The sequence below is a fragment of the Miniopterus natalensis genome, chromosome 13 (assembly GCF_054644295.1).
Source record: "Miniopterus natalensis isolate mMinNat1 chromosome 13, mMinNat1.hap1, whole genome shotgun sequence".
Lineage (NCBI taxonomy): Eukaryota > Metazoa > Chordata > Mammalia > Chiroptera > Miniopteridae > Miniopterus > Miniopterus natalensis.
In genome coordinates, this window is record NC_142093.1 from 38,130,875 (window position 1) to 38,147,992 (window position 17,118).

Sequence of the window (17,118 nt, forward strand, 5' to 3'; positions counted from 1 at the left end):
CCACCTCTTTTTATATGGCCCACAAACTAAGAATGGTTTTTATGTTTTTAAATGGCTGTATAAGTGCCTACATGATTTCCTTTCGTTTGCCTATTGACCTACAAAGCCTAAAATATTTACTTTCTGGCCCATCACCGAAAATGTTTGCAACAAGTACCATATGATTTCACTCATATGTGGAATTTAATAAACAAACTGAACTGCTAAGCAAAATAGAGACAGACAGATAGAAAGAGCAGGCAGACAGCTCTGGTGGGGGGAGGGATTGAGCAAAAAAGGGGAGAAAAAGAGAGAGAACTCAGGGACATGGACAACAATGTGATGAATGCGGCGGGGGGGGAGCAGTGCAGAGTGGAGGTGGGAGAGGGCATAGAAGGGATAAATGGGGAAAAAGGGGGAAAAAGAAAAGGCAATGTGTGCAGGGGCCTTGTAAGAAAGCACCCACTGTTGGAGGCAGGCGGTCAAGGGGGGAGTAGAAGGAATAAATACCCCAGCCTCTCCCTAATCTTGCCCTCTCATCTCCTTCTGGTGCCACTTATTGGCCAAACCAAAGGGAAACCGGACGATGACATCTGAAGAGGTCAGGTTTCCAAGGCACAGAGCCAGGAAGGTAGAGAACCACAGGGAGTGGATGGGGCCAGGTAGCTCGCAGAGACAAACCGATCTACTCTGCCCCTACTGTAAACAGGGAGAACACCCCTACCCTGGGCAAAACTTGGGATACTGGGAAGACTCCTAGTTCTCCAGTAAAAGTGGTCAGAATCATATACATCTTTATATTTTTTAATCCTCACCTGAGGATATTTTTTCCATTGATTTTTAGAGAGTGGAAGGGAAGGAGGGGGGGGAGAGGGAGAGAGACATTGATGTGAGAGAGGCACATCAGTTGGTTGCCCCCCCCCCCACGTGCCCACCAGGGCCGGGAATCGAACCTGCAACCCAGGTACATGCCCTCGACTGGGAATAGAACCCACAACTCTTCTGTGCTTGGTCGACACTCCAACCACTGAGCCACACCGGCCAGGGCTCAAATACATCTTTTAATGTATTGCATTTGATTCACTTTTTGCACGCATTTCGTGAACTAGATTTGAGAAGCAGGTGGGCACATTTGCTAAGCAAACCCAGCGGGAACTCATCAAGCGAAGGAGTCCGCAGTGGGCTTCTCTCCACCGTCCCCCAGTCTAATTTAAGGCACTGACCACGCTGACCACACTTCACCCTTTCCTCATTCCAGGCTCATGACTATTTGGCCTGAATTTGCCTTAGCTTGGTTTCCACCCCCTGGATTTACAGCACCCCATGTTTCTCATTAAATTGGGACTGACCATTTCAGACAAGTTAAGTAATGCCCAGATATATGGCCACCGATAGATTAAAACCAGGACTGTTTGCAGGTTTGCTGGAAGGCTTGCAGCCTTCAGAGAAACCATTTTTCTCATTTTCCAGTAGCCCCTCCACATGACTGGAAATGACAGAAATGACAGCTGAAGGACAAAAGCCAGACCCTGGCTGGCCAGGCAGACTGGCTGTTCTCTGCAAAAGCCAGCCCGGCCCATGCTTCTTGCAGGGCCCGGGAGGGGCGGTGTCCTGCTCATTTTCTGTTAGGCCCACCTGTTGTCCTTGGCCTTTTAGCCCCTTGACCTTATAACCGTGAAACTGTACTGGATGAAGCTGTCGGTAGACCAGTAAGACACTACGGAGCTTTAAATGTTGTCAGATGTGCTGTTGATGCTGAACAGATATTTTTTGTCCCTCATCACTACCTTTTAGAAAAGTTCCCAATGTTTCTTAAACAAAGACCAACAGAAGAAGGAACAAACAGAAATTACCGTGTGTGTATGTATGGGGGGAGGTGTAGGAAAGTTTCCAACTTCATGCATTAATTTATTTCATTTGAAGGGAGACAGGGAGCACAATATTTACCATATATTTTAAGATGGAAAGGTTCCAGTGTTAGTCTATAAGGGCCCTATAAGTCGAACCACGCTCCAGATTCTCAGCCTCTGACTAACTTCCGCCTGGCTAAGGCAGACGAGCCAGCAAAGAAGACACAGCTGCTGCTCGCCAAAAAAAAGAAAGCAAACGGAAAGAAAAACCCAGCCCCACACGCCATGCACCACGTGCTTCGAATGACGGTGGCATCAACCTTCCTGGCACAATCTTATTGTTTAGGAAGAAACAAAAGCTCGAGTTGACATAGGACTTCCAGTTTGTCTGACTTTGTGGATTAGAAATTATTGTCTGAGGCTGAGGTGCGTTGGGAGCCTAGAATTGGTAAATTTCTCACTTAATAGTCAAAATGTCTCAACTTCAAATGAAAGGAGGCTATTTTTAAACGTCAGCTAATACAGTCTGGCAGAGGGTCCCCAGGGGATTGGGGAGATCTTTTAGTTCACAGAAGCAGCTGGGCATTTCTCCTGGAGAGTGAGGACCAGCATCTTGAATATGTCTGGTGGAGAAGCCTGAGAGTGGTGGACACTCGAAGCTGAGATGAGTGGTAGAGTCAACTCGCAGGCTCCTCCCCAGACTTCTGGTGAAGCCCAGGGACGGTTGAAAGAATTCCCTAAGGCTTTTCTGGCCCCAAGGGGATGCTATTAATAAGCACATTAGCCACTGCCTTGAAATGACAGGCTTTTGCCTACATTCAAAAAATCAAGGCTCCTAGAGCCTTTGATATGCATTTCTCTTTGCTTTAGAGAGTTATTTTTTATTCTCTTCTGGAATAAACATACTTATTCTAAAGCTTACTTAGGCTCCCGAATAAAAAGCCCCCTGAGGTATAGAGGTATAGAATGTGTGCATTACCCAGGCTGTTTTCTATGCCATGGAGTGGGGACTGCAGTTTCATTTGCGGGATGGTCAGACCTCAGAATACTGAGGATATAACTAGAACTAGCTAGTCTCTCTTTGGCCAGGAGAGTCCAGCGACAGCAGCTTACCTGGATGGAGTACATTACCACAAGTCAGGCCCGATCCAGGGCTTTCCGTGCACTCACTCCTTTCCTCCTCACAGCAGCCCTCAAAAGTAAAATCGAACACTACTCCCATTATACAAATGGGAAGACTAAGGCACAGAGAGGTTTGGCAACTTGTCCAAATTAACACTGCTTCTAAGATATTTCTTGCTTTATTTTATTAACTGCAAGGCATTCATTTAGACTAGCAATGAAAACTGTTATTAATCAAGTAGGAGAGAGGACAGAGAGCCTAAAGGTAAAGGACCAATCAGGACACTGTTCACCCAGTGAGTGACAAGGTAAGGGCCTGGGCGGAGGCAGCGCCCATGGAGATGGTGGGCCAGGGGTGGGCAGGGAGAGGCAGCTGGACAGCTGTTACGGAGAGAACATCCACGAGGTGTGGTGGGAGTGTGGATGTGAGGAGGTGGGGAGGGGGTCCAGCTTGCCCATGTGGATGGGGGGGTGCCATGAACCAAGGCGGGGTTTAAAAAGGAAGAGCGGGTTTGGAGAAAGAAAGTTCAATTTGTGATGTTTGGTTTTCAATACCTGTGCTACGCCTACATTGCAAGTGAGATTTGGCAGGTCATTGGATTCCCAGATCCAGAGCTGAAGAACAGACTAAGCTGAAGATACAATTTGTGAGGCATCAGCAAAAAGGGGGAAGTTCGAGCCATGAGACTAGATGAGAGCACGCAGGGCGAGCCTCAGCCGGGGGGTGAGACTAGAGGGGGGCCCAGGGGAGCCCCACTGTGTCGAGGGTAGGCAGAGGGGAGGAGCAAAAGGGTCTGAAAAGGACTCATCAGAGAGGGAGGGAGGGAGGAGAAGGCAGAGGGTGATGGCACAAAAGCCCAGGGCCAGTGTGCAGAAGGGAGAAGCTCCGCACATCACATCCCTCAGAAGAATCAAGTAAAACGAGGCACAAAGGTGGCTGCAGTACTTGGCACTCGGGATGCCATAGGTGGTCTTAGCGAGAGCACGTTTGGAGGAGTGTTGGGGCCACTGAACACTGCCAGGGAGGCCAGACATTGTCTTGTTGAAAAAGAAGTATGGCTCGAGGGAAAGGGGGAAATGTGGTTGGAAAAGCACAGAAGAGAGGATAGGGAGAGATATGCTAATAAAGTCCAAATTATTGGATTCTTACACTCTGCATTGCATAGTTTTCCCTCTTTGTACAGAGGCTCCCAAATGATCATCTTAATGACTGTACCATGATCATAGATAATATTTAATGAATACTTCCTATGAGACAAGTACCTATCTAATTGTAAGCCTTATACCACGTCTATAGGATGGACAGTGTTATTATCTTCATTTAAAAATGAGAAAAGTAAGCGTTAGGGAGATGAAACCACTTGTCTGAGGCAGCAGAGCTCGTGAGGGGTAGACCCAGAGTACAAACTCAGGCAGTCTGAATTCAGTCATTTTGTGCTTAAATATCACACTACGATCTGTTGACACAAAGGAAAACATAATTTACGACCCATTTTCCTGGTGTTATACATCCAGGTGGCTTCTGCTCTTTTGCTCTGCATGTAGCTTTAAATTTCTGCTGAGTTAATTAATATGCTTCAACAGCCAAATTTTCTTTCAACCTCACCTCATTGACCCTCATTTGTCAAAAAGTTGAGCGAGTAGCTCCCAGAATGCTGTGGGTGGGTGGGCTGATTTACAAAACCAAATACTGTTAGTCCCCCAAAAAAGGGCAAGAAAAAGAAAAAGAGGCATTCTTCCAGGAAATCCACCTGGTTATATGCTGAAATGTAAATGCTTGTCCCAAAGAACCTTGAAGGAAAACATGTAACGATGATTGAGACGGGTGAGTGCAGAAAACCATGCTGAACACAGCATTCTAGTCATTTCACAATATTTTCAGAGGCTTTTGTAAATACTTTGCAAAGGAGATGAGAAACACTGCGCTTAGCAAGGCAGAGTTTAACCCACAAGAACTTGAGCAACAGTTGACAAAGGTTCAAGAGCATGTATTTGGTATCTGAATATAACCCACTAGAAAATAATTTCAGAACATGAAGTCTTGGAGATGATATTCTTAAATTAGCATTGCCACTGTGAAAGCTTTGTGTCAAGGAACTTGAACTCTCCAGACACCCCCAGCCTTTCCAGAGCTATCTTTCAAAGACTCTTCCAGATCAGTGCTCCCCAGCATGCCTGACCGAGACCCAGGTGGGAAACACATTTTGGCCCAGTATTTGCCTTTGAGTGTACTTGTGTGCGTGTACACACATACACTCATACACACACAAAATAATATTTATCCTCACCACGTGCAATTTACTCTGATCTTTTCTATCTTATTTAATTTCTTAAAAATTCTGTTCTTAACACACAAAATTGTTTCATGAGTGCTTGAAGAGTTGCAACCTACAGTTTAAAATATCTGTTCTAAAGGATCTAAATTCGGGCTCTCCAGCCCTGTGGGACGTGGCTCAGCTGTTGAGTATCGACCTAGGATCCAGGAGATCGCCATTCGATTCCCAGTCAGGGCACATGCCCGGGTTGCAGGCTTGATCCCCAGTCCAGGGTGCAAGAGGCAGCCGATCAATGACTCTCTCATCATTGATGTTTCTATCTCTCTCTCTTCCTCTCTCTGAAATCAATAAAGATACATTTTTTAAAAATAAAATAAATAAATTTGGGCTCTCCAGCCAGAAAAATTGCACAAGGAAGAATCTGCCATCAGTACAGTAGGAAGTATATGAGCTTTAGAATTAAACAGACTTGGGGTCCAATCACACCTCTCAAGTGAACAAGCTGTGTGCCTTTGGGTAGATTAGTTGATCTCTCTGAATCTCCATTTCCTTTCCATAAAACTCTGGAACTGCTGGGAGAATGAAATGAGAAGACACATGTCAAAACACTTAACCCAGCACTTAGTGACACTGAGTACATTCATTCATCCAACAAATATTTATTGAGCATTAGATGCTGTCCTAAAGGCTGGGCACACAGCAGTTCACAAAACCAATGACACCTCTGCTTTCATGGAGCTGGCATCCTAGTTGGCAAAGGCAGATGCTAAGTAAATAAACATAGAATATGTCAGGGAGTGATAAGGGCTGTATTTGTTTCCTGTTGCTGCTGTAACAAATCACCATAAACTTAGTGACTTAACACAACACAGATTTAGTATCTTACAGTTCTGGAAGTCAGAAACCTAAAATGGGTCTCGTTGAGCTAAAATCAAGGTGAGGCCGGGGCTGCATTCTTTTTGGAAGCTTTAGAAGAAAATCTGTCTCCTTGTCTTTTGCAGATTTGAGAGGCAGATTCACTGGCTTATAGCCCCCTCCCATCTCTAAAGCCAGCAGCAGTGGGTTGAGTCCTTGTCACTTGGATCACTCTGCTTCTGTAGGCATGTCTCCTTCTTTGACTCTGACACTCCTGCCTCCTTCTTTTAAGGACCCATGTAGTTAGATGGAATCCACTCGGATAGCCCAGATTTATCTCCCCATCTCAAGATCCTTCGCTTAATCACACCTGTAAAGTTATTTTTGCTGTGGAAGGTAACATGTTCATGGGTGCCGGAGAATAAGGTGTCATCTTTGAAAGCTGGGGAGGGGATTTTTCTGCCTACTGCAAGAGCGATGACAAAAAATGAGGCAAAGTAAAGGGGACTCCTGCCTGTTGATGGAGTCACCAGCCAAGGGTAATATTAAGAACAAAAGTAAATAAATGTCTTTTTGTTTGGTATTTGCAATGGCAGAAGCCAGCCTCCATTCAGCATCCTAGGGCACTAGAATGGCCAGAGGCATGAGACTGCCTTCAGCTTATACTGGGAAGACACTCTTCTCAAATTCAACCAGTTACCTCAACTCCAAAGAGGTTGTGATCTGGGATAATCTGTGATTTTGGGTAATATGTCCCTTGAGCCTTGGGTTCCTGAGCAAGTCATTGTTCCTGAGTGAACCTAGGGGATAGCCAGGTATCTACACACCAGGGGCCCTACATTGGTCTTACCCTCTAGACACTTCTGTTTAGTAATTTTCCAGGATCTGTCATCGTTTTCATTTGTGAACTCTGGGCACCAAGTGGGGAAAAAAGAAACTCTAATGAAAGTTGAAAATATAGATTTGTGTTAGGATATGCCCAGAAATGCAACAAGGGCAAAAGCCAACAGCCTGACTGAGTTTCTCTGTGTTTGTAAACTTGAGCTGCACTGAGGTCCCCAGTATCTACTGCATGAGCAGCGGGTGTCCTCTATAAGGTGTCTCTTCTCCTTTGTTTCTAAACTCAGGGACTAGGCAGGGCTGGGGAGCCTTTTTTCTGCCAAGGGCCACTTGGATAGTTAAAACGTCATTCGAAGGTCATACAAAATTATCAACTTAAAAATTAGCCTGCTATATTTGGTCAAACATTTAACTCACCCCTAATGTGATGGCTGGGATGATTTAATGGGCCATATATGGACCGAGGGTAGGAGGCTCCCCACCCCTGGACTAGAGAGTCACTTACCCCGTCACAGCCACATTGCCGGTGCTGTGTTGTTCACATGAGCAAAGGAGCATAGAAGCTCCACATGTCTGTGCTGGCCACTGGTCTGCTTTCATATGTAACCTTGGTGCGTTTTTTTTTATTTCAGGGAAAGCTCGATGCCTTGTGGGTCCTACTGAGGAAAGGATACGATCGCGTGTCAGTGATGCGTCCACAGCCGGGAGACACGGTAGGGTTCCATAACGGTGTCACACACACAGTCTTTTTCTGTCTCCCTCTGTCTTTGTCGAGCTAGAATGACTCCGGGGAACCAAATCCAGCGATTATCTCATGCACTGACAAATAGATACTAGTTTACAAAATTCTGTGTTTTTATAAGACGCTGAGTTTTGACTTGCCTTTCTGAAAAGGATTTTGACAGAAATAGATTGGGTTTAGCTCCCTAGGACCTGAACTTGATTTATTGGTAAAGAGGGGCTGGTTCTGAATTTGGACCAGGCCAGGAGAAAGGCCCTCTGCTCCCCACCACACTGGGCAGTGGTGACAAACAGGATGCCAGGGCCACAAGATGGGGCAAGGGAATGGGACCACAGAAAACTCCACCATCTTCCAGCAGCTGTTGGGCCCAAATGGTCCAAAATCATAGGAGGACCTTCTATCCTGGTAAGATTTTCCCCAAAACTGTCCAGACCAAACTTGCAGCATCTCCAACGAAGAGGACTTAGAAAGGGAGAAGCCAGCAGGCCTGAGAAGCCATCTGCCCATGTCTTCATTCTGTAAATGAGGAAACAGGTGCTGAATCACTTGTTCTGTTCCGATCGTATCAACACTGGAAATAACCTCAGTTCTGCTCAGATCACGTCATTGCCACAATTTATAAGAGCAAGTCTCTCTTCCATAAGTTTAACAGAGCAAATCTTGGAGCCAAATTCTCTCTCAGCTTTCAGCTGCATCTTCCATCTGCTTCTCAAGGAATCAGGCACATTCACCCAAAAGCAGAATGAAGGTGTCTGATCTCAAGCTCCCTTCAAAGCAGGTAGCTGGGTTTGAACCTCACTTCCTCCCTGGCTGGAAGTTAACTCCAGGCAAGGCACTGAACCTTTCTGAACGCCATCTCTATAAAGTGGGTGATACTAACTACTTCATAGTGTGGCTGGTTGGAGAAGGTAATGCTTATAAAGCATCTGGCCAATATTGAACACATAGTCATGCTCAGTCAATGGCAAATATTATTATAATTATTTACATTGTGCTTTTCTACTTCCTGTGGAGGTTTTATGCAAAAATTCAAACCATATTGCAACCAGCGTGTACCGAATGTGCCCATATCTTTACTGTACTCACTCTTCAACACAACACAACTAATAAGCGTGAGGGCAGACCCTGTTAGGCAGGCCTCTCTCCTTCACACTTGCTGACAATGGACGGTTTGTGGCTGAAGGGATTTGGTCAAAAGTGTCATAGTTTGTGTAAGCTACTGCCCAATGAGCTGTTCCTGCTCCAGGTTGTTGCAGGGAGAGCAGGTAAGTATGACATGAAAGAAACCAGGTCATAGAAATGCTTGGCCACCTTGACCTTCATGACATATGGAATTTGTATTTTTGTCTGTGAAGGTCAACAAAAACACACTGTTAGAGCCAATTTTAAAGTATAAACTCTACAGTTTAGAGAAATGAGCCCAGGCCATAAACTTTACATTCAGGGTGGTATTTGGCCTTATAAACCATACATCTGGTTTCTGTGGAAAATTAATTTTTTTAGCATGCATGAGACTCAGCTAACAGATTAAGAAAGAAATAGTAAGCTACCTACACTCAGGGTCAGAAGTACTATTTTTTGTGACAGAACATGCTGGTACAAGCCCATTTCAGAGCAACTGAAAAACATCTCCACTAGATCAGTTAATATTTCATTCTCCACTGACCAGTCTGGCCCAAACTGATTCATAAACTGGGTCAACCTGAGAAGGGGGAGGGGCTTGGAAACAAGAGGGATGGAAAGAAATATTATCATATATAAGATAGAAGAACCGACTGATGGAATAAATCCAGCAACAACGAATGAAAACATAGAATTTCTTCTAATAAATTACACCTAAATTGCATCTCTTATTCACTTCTTTTGAGTGATAGTCTGTATTAACATCTGAAGATTTTCTGTATGCTTTCAAGAAACACAACACCTCCTTGAGTCTCCATTCTCCAATCACATAAAATAATCTATTTGAAGTCCAGGAGGACTGAGAATTAGGACACAGTTGACCCAGGTTTGTCACAAAATTATTATGGTTGTCCAGCTTCCTTTCCAGCGGGCTTTCTTTGTAGAAACCCTGCTAAAATTTGAGACACATGGGAGAAATAAATGCAGAGAATTGTGCCCATGTAGTTATGACGACGGCTGCAAACATCTTGATGCACATGCAGAGTTACACAAGGAAGGTCACAGATCAGTTAGGAAGAGGAATTCAAAGCTGCCCTGTGGCAGCTCAGAGGAGAATTCCAGGGAAGGGAAAACTGAATTGTAGCTCTGTCCATGAGCCTTTTCTGCTTTGTTTTGCATCACCTTAAGAGACTCTCAGCAAACCTACATTACTTACACGGTGATGACTCTTGAGAATTCCTCAGCAATGATTTATGGGGCTGACCACATTTTCCATAAACTCAAAATGACTGCATCCAGGCATGTGCTCATGAACCAGAGTCACAGGTTCTGGATTTAAAACAAAAACAAAAACAAAAATCACCTAATTACATTCTCAGTTCATTTCCAAATTCTTTCAAATCGCATAGACCTCACAGAAATCTGGCAGCTCTTCCTTCTCTGTTCCTGCCTGCCCCATCCTCCCCACGGTTAACCCACCCCAGCCCTACAGATGCAGAGTCAGTCTGCCCAACAAAGCTTTTGAGGCTGCTTGAAGGGCTGAGCACCTACAGGCCCCACCACAGAGCAGATGGTTGGGGGAGGCCTGAGCCCAGAGCCACACCCTTCCCTGGGATGGGTGCCCACCTCCTCAGAGCTGTCCAAGCCCCAAGTCAGGGAAAACATGAATGGGACCACAGCAGGAGACCTCTTATTCTTTCTGCCTGGGGTGGGCTCACAGTCCTGTTTTTCCTTAGGGCCCACCAGATAGTCCTGGGCCAACATAAAAGAGGAAGTGCCAGAATCAACCACTTAAATAGCAAGCCAGCAACACATCTGATCCTAAAATTCAAAGGGTTCACTAAGCATATGGTATCCTTTGCTTAAACCATCCCCCTTCATGCTTCTAGTACGTAGTCACCGCTGTGCTCTTTCTAAAATACAGTCTCAACTAGCTATTCCAAGGCTTCAGATTTGCAAAGATGAAGAAAAAGCCCAGAATCCTTAGCTTGATCTAGAAAGGCCTCCCTTTCCCTTCCATCTGCTACTCACTCAATCACTCCGTATCGGCCCTAGCCGTCTGGAATTGCTCACTAACCCCTGAACATGCTTTTGAGTCTCTCTGCTTTTGCATATTCTGATTCCTTTGCTGGAAATGCTTTTCCCATCATCTCTACCCAGTAAACTATCACCTTGGCAATATTGTTCATTGTTCCCTGTAAACACAAAGAGTTGCTGCCCAGGGGCATTGCCAACACAGGGTGCATTCAGAGACTAAGCAAAATGTGGAAATTAGAACCTGTGTCCTGTGAGCATTTTCCAGGATGGCCCCCAGGACTTCTTATACACCTGGGCCACTCTTTGAATTTAGAAGGTTTGCTCACATTTCAAGGACAAATGGTGGAAGGGATTGAGAATGTTCATCTGGGAAGGACATAAACGGACCCTCAGAGCTTTTTAACTTGAGGGATAATCTTTCCATGTCACCACATATCCTAGTATAATATCATTTTAATGATCATGTCATAGTCTGTTGTCTATCTGTGACATAATATTTCTGCATGTCATCTCTTTTTGGACATTTATTTCTAAATGGTTATTGTTATAAATAAGCCCTAATCAGTATCCTCGTTGTCAAATTAGTGTGCACATTCATGTATGTTTCCTTAGAATAAATGTCCAAAACAGTATTCAGAACTTTAAAGCTTTGATACATATTGCCAAATTACCCTCCTGAAACACTTAGGGGTTAACCCTTATGTCCACACCTATCAAAAGCCCTTCTCCCCAGATGTTCACCAATATTATTTAATTTAGCTATTTGATAGGTGCTAATTTAATTTGCATTTTTTATCACTGAGGTGAAACAATTTTTTTAATGTGTATTTTTCTTTTGTCAATTGCACTTATGTGCCCTTGGCCCAATTTTAATTAGATATTTTAGAATTAATTTTTATATGTTCATTTGCTCAATCCTTCTTTATACCTTTATTCATCAAATGTTTTGAGAAACTGTTATGCATTAGACCTTGTGCTATGCATTAAGTATACGGTGCTTACCTTATGAAACTTAAAGTCTAACATTATATAAAAAGCTGAAGTTTTACCTAGTTTGTCATTTACCTTTTAACTTTTAAAAAATATATTGAAGCCCTGGCCCATAGCTCAGTGGTTAGTGCATTGGACTACACACCAAAGGGTCTCAGGTTTGATTCCCCATCAAGGTCACATACCTGGTTTGTGGATTCACTCCCAACCCCAGTCGGGACACGTGTGAGAGGCAAACAGTCAATGTGTCTCTCTCACATCATTATTTCTCTCAACACGTCTCTCTCTCTTCCACTCTCTTTGAAAAGCAATGGCGAAAATATCCTCAGGTGAGGATTAATTATATATATATTTATATATATGTTATCTATAATTTCATAGTCAAATCTATTGACACAATAGAGGAATAACTAGCCTAGCTTAAATCTAAATATTAAGCCCCAACCAATTACAGAGACATCTTTCCCAACTGCAGATAATTCTGTTCCTGTATTACTAATTTCAAAGCAGAAATATAAGGAACTTCACAACCCATGGAATTTTGTGGAATCCAGCGATTTGCAGCCTGCTTGCACAGTGTGGTCACCTGGAGAGCTTTAAAGCACTGATGCCAGGGCCCCACCCCAAATGTTCTATTTAATTTGTCTGGGATGAGGTCTGGACATTGGGGTTTTAAAAACTCCCCAGGTGATTCTAATGAGCAGCCAAGGTTAAGAATCAATGATCTAGTCAAATTCCTTATTTTTCATCCAGGGCATCATCTTCTCTTTCCTTCTGGAAACAGTTTGAAGGCAACTCCCCATACACTTTAGAAACCCTATGCCTATGTCTCATAGACATAAGGGAAATGGATGATTGCAATCTCCATGGACTTTCAAGTCCCTCTCCTATCAGGAAGGTGGTTATCCCAGCCGGAATAGTTGGTTGAGTGTCATCCCATGAACCAAAAATCTCCCCTTTGATCCCTGGTCAGGGCACATGCCTGAGTTGTGGGCTCAATCCCCAGTAGGGGGCATGCAGGAGCCAGCCAATTCATCTTTCTCTCTCACATCGATGTCTCTCTCTCTCTCTTTCCCTCTCCCTTCCTCTCTCTCTAAAATCAATAAAAACATTTTTTTTTTTTTTTTTTTTTTAAAAAAAGGTAGTTAACATAGCTTCTGGCTTCTGTATTATTGCTACTCCTTGGGTAAAATGGTGGAAAAGAGAACATATAACTCTGCTTCATATGTCTTTTCTGGATGGAATTCAGTCAATATATCAACCAGTCCAAACCCTCTTTGGTCATTTTTACCCCAACTCAAACCCCACCTCCCATCACAAGCTCTGGGAGAAAGCCACCGGAGTTGGATGTCTTCTCTGTTTTCAGCTCCTTGGTCTCTCCCAGATCTGGCGCTGGGAGGCTGGTACATTCCATCACTATCAGCACTAACAACATACTAAGGCACACTGAGCTTGTTTTGCAAGGCTGGGCCTCCTTGCAATCAGAAAAGACCCAGGAAACACACACATAAATGTACATAAACAACGTTTGAAGCTCATCTGAAGCACAGAGGTTGTGAAATCCTCTCGCAGAGCTCAGCCCCAGGCTGCTGCTGTGTGCACAGCTGCTTCCAATAAGACACCTTCCGGTCACATGGGTACCAGGTCCTCCCACTGTAGCAGAAGCGAGAATGATCTGGGCAAGTTATCTCCGGGGGAGAGAGCGTCCTCAGAGCAGTCCTTCGAAAGCAGATGAGACTTCTGTCACATAAGTGGGCTCCGAGAAAGTGCCCTCTGTTTCTCTCCTTCTCTTTTCTCCCTCCTTCGCATTCCCTGCATTACCCCTTTTTCCTTCCCCCTTCACCTTGGCTGTCTTCCCTAAACAGACCTTCAGCAAACATCTATTGTGCTCCCACTAAGAGCCCATCACTGGAGACACCAATTAGAATAGGACTTAATTTTGGCTTCCTGGAGTTCAATGTATGATTTGGAAGAGGGTCAGGCATCATACTAACTGCAGATGTTTTTAGAAGCACAAACCCATTCACAATAATTTTGAGGATAACTATGATCTCCATTGTACAGAGCAGAAACTGAGGCTCAGGAGAGGTCACTAACATTCCCAAGGACCACAGCTGGTAAGGGGCAGAGCTGACGCTTGAGTTCAGGATTCTCAGACTTGAAAGTCCACACTAGGGATTCCTTAAGTCTTTCATGTATTCAATAAATAACTTGTTGAGCATTTTTCTATGAGCCAGGCACCGTGTTGATACTGGGGGCTTCCGATGAATAAGCTGTGTCCCTGCCCTTGAGAGGCAGGAAGAAGCGGGCAGGTCCCCAAGCACCATCCCATGTGAAAAGCTGCGATGGAGCTGACTACCCGAGATGTGGGGATGCACCCAGGAAGGGCACCTCACCAGCCTTCTAGAAGTGACTTTAACGCAGAGACCAGAAGGAGAGTTGTGGGAGGATATTCTAGAGAGAGGGAAGCTTGAGCAAGGATCCAGAGGTGGGCCTGTGGCTCCTTCAGGGCTACGCAAGCATTGAGGTGTAGTAAGAGGACAGTGAGTGGAGAGATGAGGAGAGGAGACTGCGTGGGGAGCTGGTCGCGGGAGCCCACTCTAGGACAGTGGAGAATTACTGCAAGTGCTTTAAGCAGAGCACGATCAGATTTGTGCCTTAGAAAAGGCACAGTAACTGCAGTGTGGAGATGGTGGCAACGAGACATGGTGGCAGGTCCTCCCACAACTCTCCTCTGGTTTCAGCAGCGATGGGCAAGGAGGAAAGAGTCTGGATTCAAGAGATGTTGAGGAGACAGAATGACTGGGTGTGGAGGTTGAGCGAGATGGGGGTGTCGAGGAGGACCTCCAGGGTTTGGCCTAAGGGACTGACCTGGCTATGACACTGGTCGCCAAGATGAAGGCACAGGAAGAAGACAGCTTTGGGAAGGAAGATGGGGACTTAGCTTTTTAACGTATCAGGTTTGAGGTACCTGTGGGACATCTGAGCAGAGATGGCCAGGAGCAGGACTAGGGTGAGGCAAGTGGGGCATCTAAGGCACAAACTTGAGGAGGCGCTGTCTCTCAGGGTCATGCACGCGCAGATGGGCCTTTTCCTGAGTCACACAAACGTGCCGTGTGGGCTAGCAATGGCCCCATCACTTGAAAACTAAAAGCAATTACCCCCAAGGATTGCTTTAGATACACTTGAAAATACTGCTCAGCCAGTCCAAGGGGTTCCCCTAATTTTATCATCCCCTGTAACCATTTTCTCACCATTTTTTATAGTCACTAAAAAAGCATTTTCTTAGTCACTGGAGTTTTTGCCTATATTATCTTTTTTCTTTACTCAGTTTTGATCATCCTGTACATAACTTAATGTCTAATTCTTTCACTTAATGTAATTCTATAAATATAAGGAGGAAATCACTTTTTAAGTCATTTTGTTTACTAGGCAATTAAAATAATTAAAACCACTGTTTTATGTGTGTTGATAAGACATTGTTTCCTGAATATTGTCAATTTTAAAGCAGATGTGTCTGTGTAAAGAAACATTTTCATTTGAACTGCTTGTTAGTGAAACAACACATCCACCTGGCCTAAGTACCAACATGTCAAATTTCCAACAACACCCGAACAACTTGGTGAGAATTGATCATTTGAGCATCCAGAATACATGAAGTTAGTTGACATTCCATAGGAACTTCCCATAGGTCCCACAGTTCTTATCAGTCATTTCCTTTTCACAGAGAAACCTTCTGCATTTGAAACTCCTAACTTCCATTTTCCTCTGAATTTGCTTCATTGCATCTCTAGTAACTCTGTTTACTGAATGTTGAGCGTAAACAGAGCAAACCCAAGAGCAGGATGTGCTCACTCATTTCACTGAGTAAGATCATAATCAGCCAGTGATTCCAGAGGTGCTGTGCAGAGCTCTCTGGGAAAGACAGACCAGCATGAGACTTGGTCCTGACGTCAAAGAATGAACTACTGGTTGAGGAGACAGAATGGATGGTGGTCAAGGTAGCTTCCCTGAGCAGACCAAAAGAGAGCCATGCACCAAGAGAGAGCTGAAGGAAAGGGGAGCAACAGAGAAAAGATGACCACTGGCAGCTCAAGAAGACAGGAGGCCTCCTCAGGGACTGATTGGACTTGAGTTGGGCTTTGGAGGAAAGTTGGGGCTCAGTCAAGCAGGCAGGATATAGAAGGGCCAAGGTAGCAGGTCTCCAGAACCAGGATGCAGCCCATAAGTGCCTGTGGCCAACCTGCAGAGCAATGAGGAAACCTCTCAGGCTGGAGTGGGGGAAGTCAGAAGTGCCCCATAAGGCTGGAAGGTGAACATGGATGAGAGTTTACCACCCTGATGGTCCGACTAAACATTGGGACTCAGTTCTACAACCGCTGTGAGCTAATCTTCATCTGGAATAAGTATTATACTACCTAATTATATTGTATGTTAAGAAATTTAATCTACTATAAAGTTTCTCAAAAGTTTTGCATAAGCTCTGGTTGACTAGATATTAATAGAGTTTTTAGTTGTTTTTAATTTATATGTATGATTTGGCCACAGATGTCTTGTGTTACAAAACAGCTAGGTTAAAGTCATCCTACCAAAGCTCAGAAACAATGGATCTGATGTGCTGGTAACTAGTTAATAGGCTACTGCAGTGTCCAAGCATGGATCATGAGGCTTGAATTTAAATGGTGATAAATGGGATAAAAAGACATAGATGAAGGTGGCATTATCTCCATGCAGCATGGCATGGAAAAAGAGAGAGATTGTTTTAGCATCAGGGTACCCAAGTTAAATCCCAGTTAAAGTTAAATCTCTGCCTTGTGACCTTAGTTAAGTTAACCAGCCTCACTGAGCTTCAATTTCCTCATGCATAAAAGTGATCTCATAGACCAGCCAGTATGGCTCAGTGGTTGAGCGTCAACTCATGCCCTTAGAGGACGCTGGTTTGATTCCCGGTTGGGGTACATGCCTGGTTTCAGGCCCGATCCCCAGTAGGGAGCATGCAGGAGGTAGCCGATCAATGTTCTCTCTCATCAGTGTTTCTATCTCTCCCTCTTCTTTCCTCTCTCTCTAAAATCAAGAAAGACATTTTTTTTAAAGTGATCTCATAATCCCTACTTCTTTAGGTGTTATCAGGATTAAATAAAATGACAACTTGTAAATAATTCAAATAGATGGGAGTTCATTTTTTCCCCTTCCTTCCCCCTGAACACTGCAATTGATTCCATAGAAGTTTAGTTACATCTCAACATTTATGAAAAACTTCTTGGAATTAGTTTCATGTTTAAGTCAGTGTTGACTAAAAGAATCA

General features: G+C 44.3%; 1 protein-coding gene across 1 annotated transcript in view; it reads left to right on the forward strand.

Moving 5' to 3' along the window:
* Positions 1-17,118, forward strand: part of ANTXR1 (ANTXR cell adhesion molecule 1) — a 196,480-nt gene that overhangs the window by 145,115 nt on the left and 34,247 nt on the right. Inside the window, exon 17 of the mRNA XM_087823606.1 lies at positions 7,555-7,635. Within this exon, the coding sequence (XP_087679732.1) occupies positions 7,555-7,635 (81 nt within the window). The remainder of the gene's footprint in view (positions 1-7,554; positions 7,636-17,118) is intronic.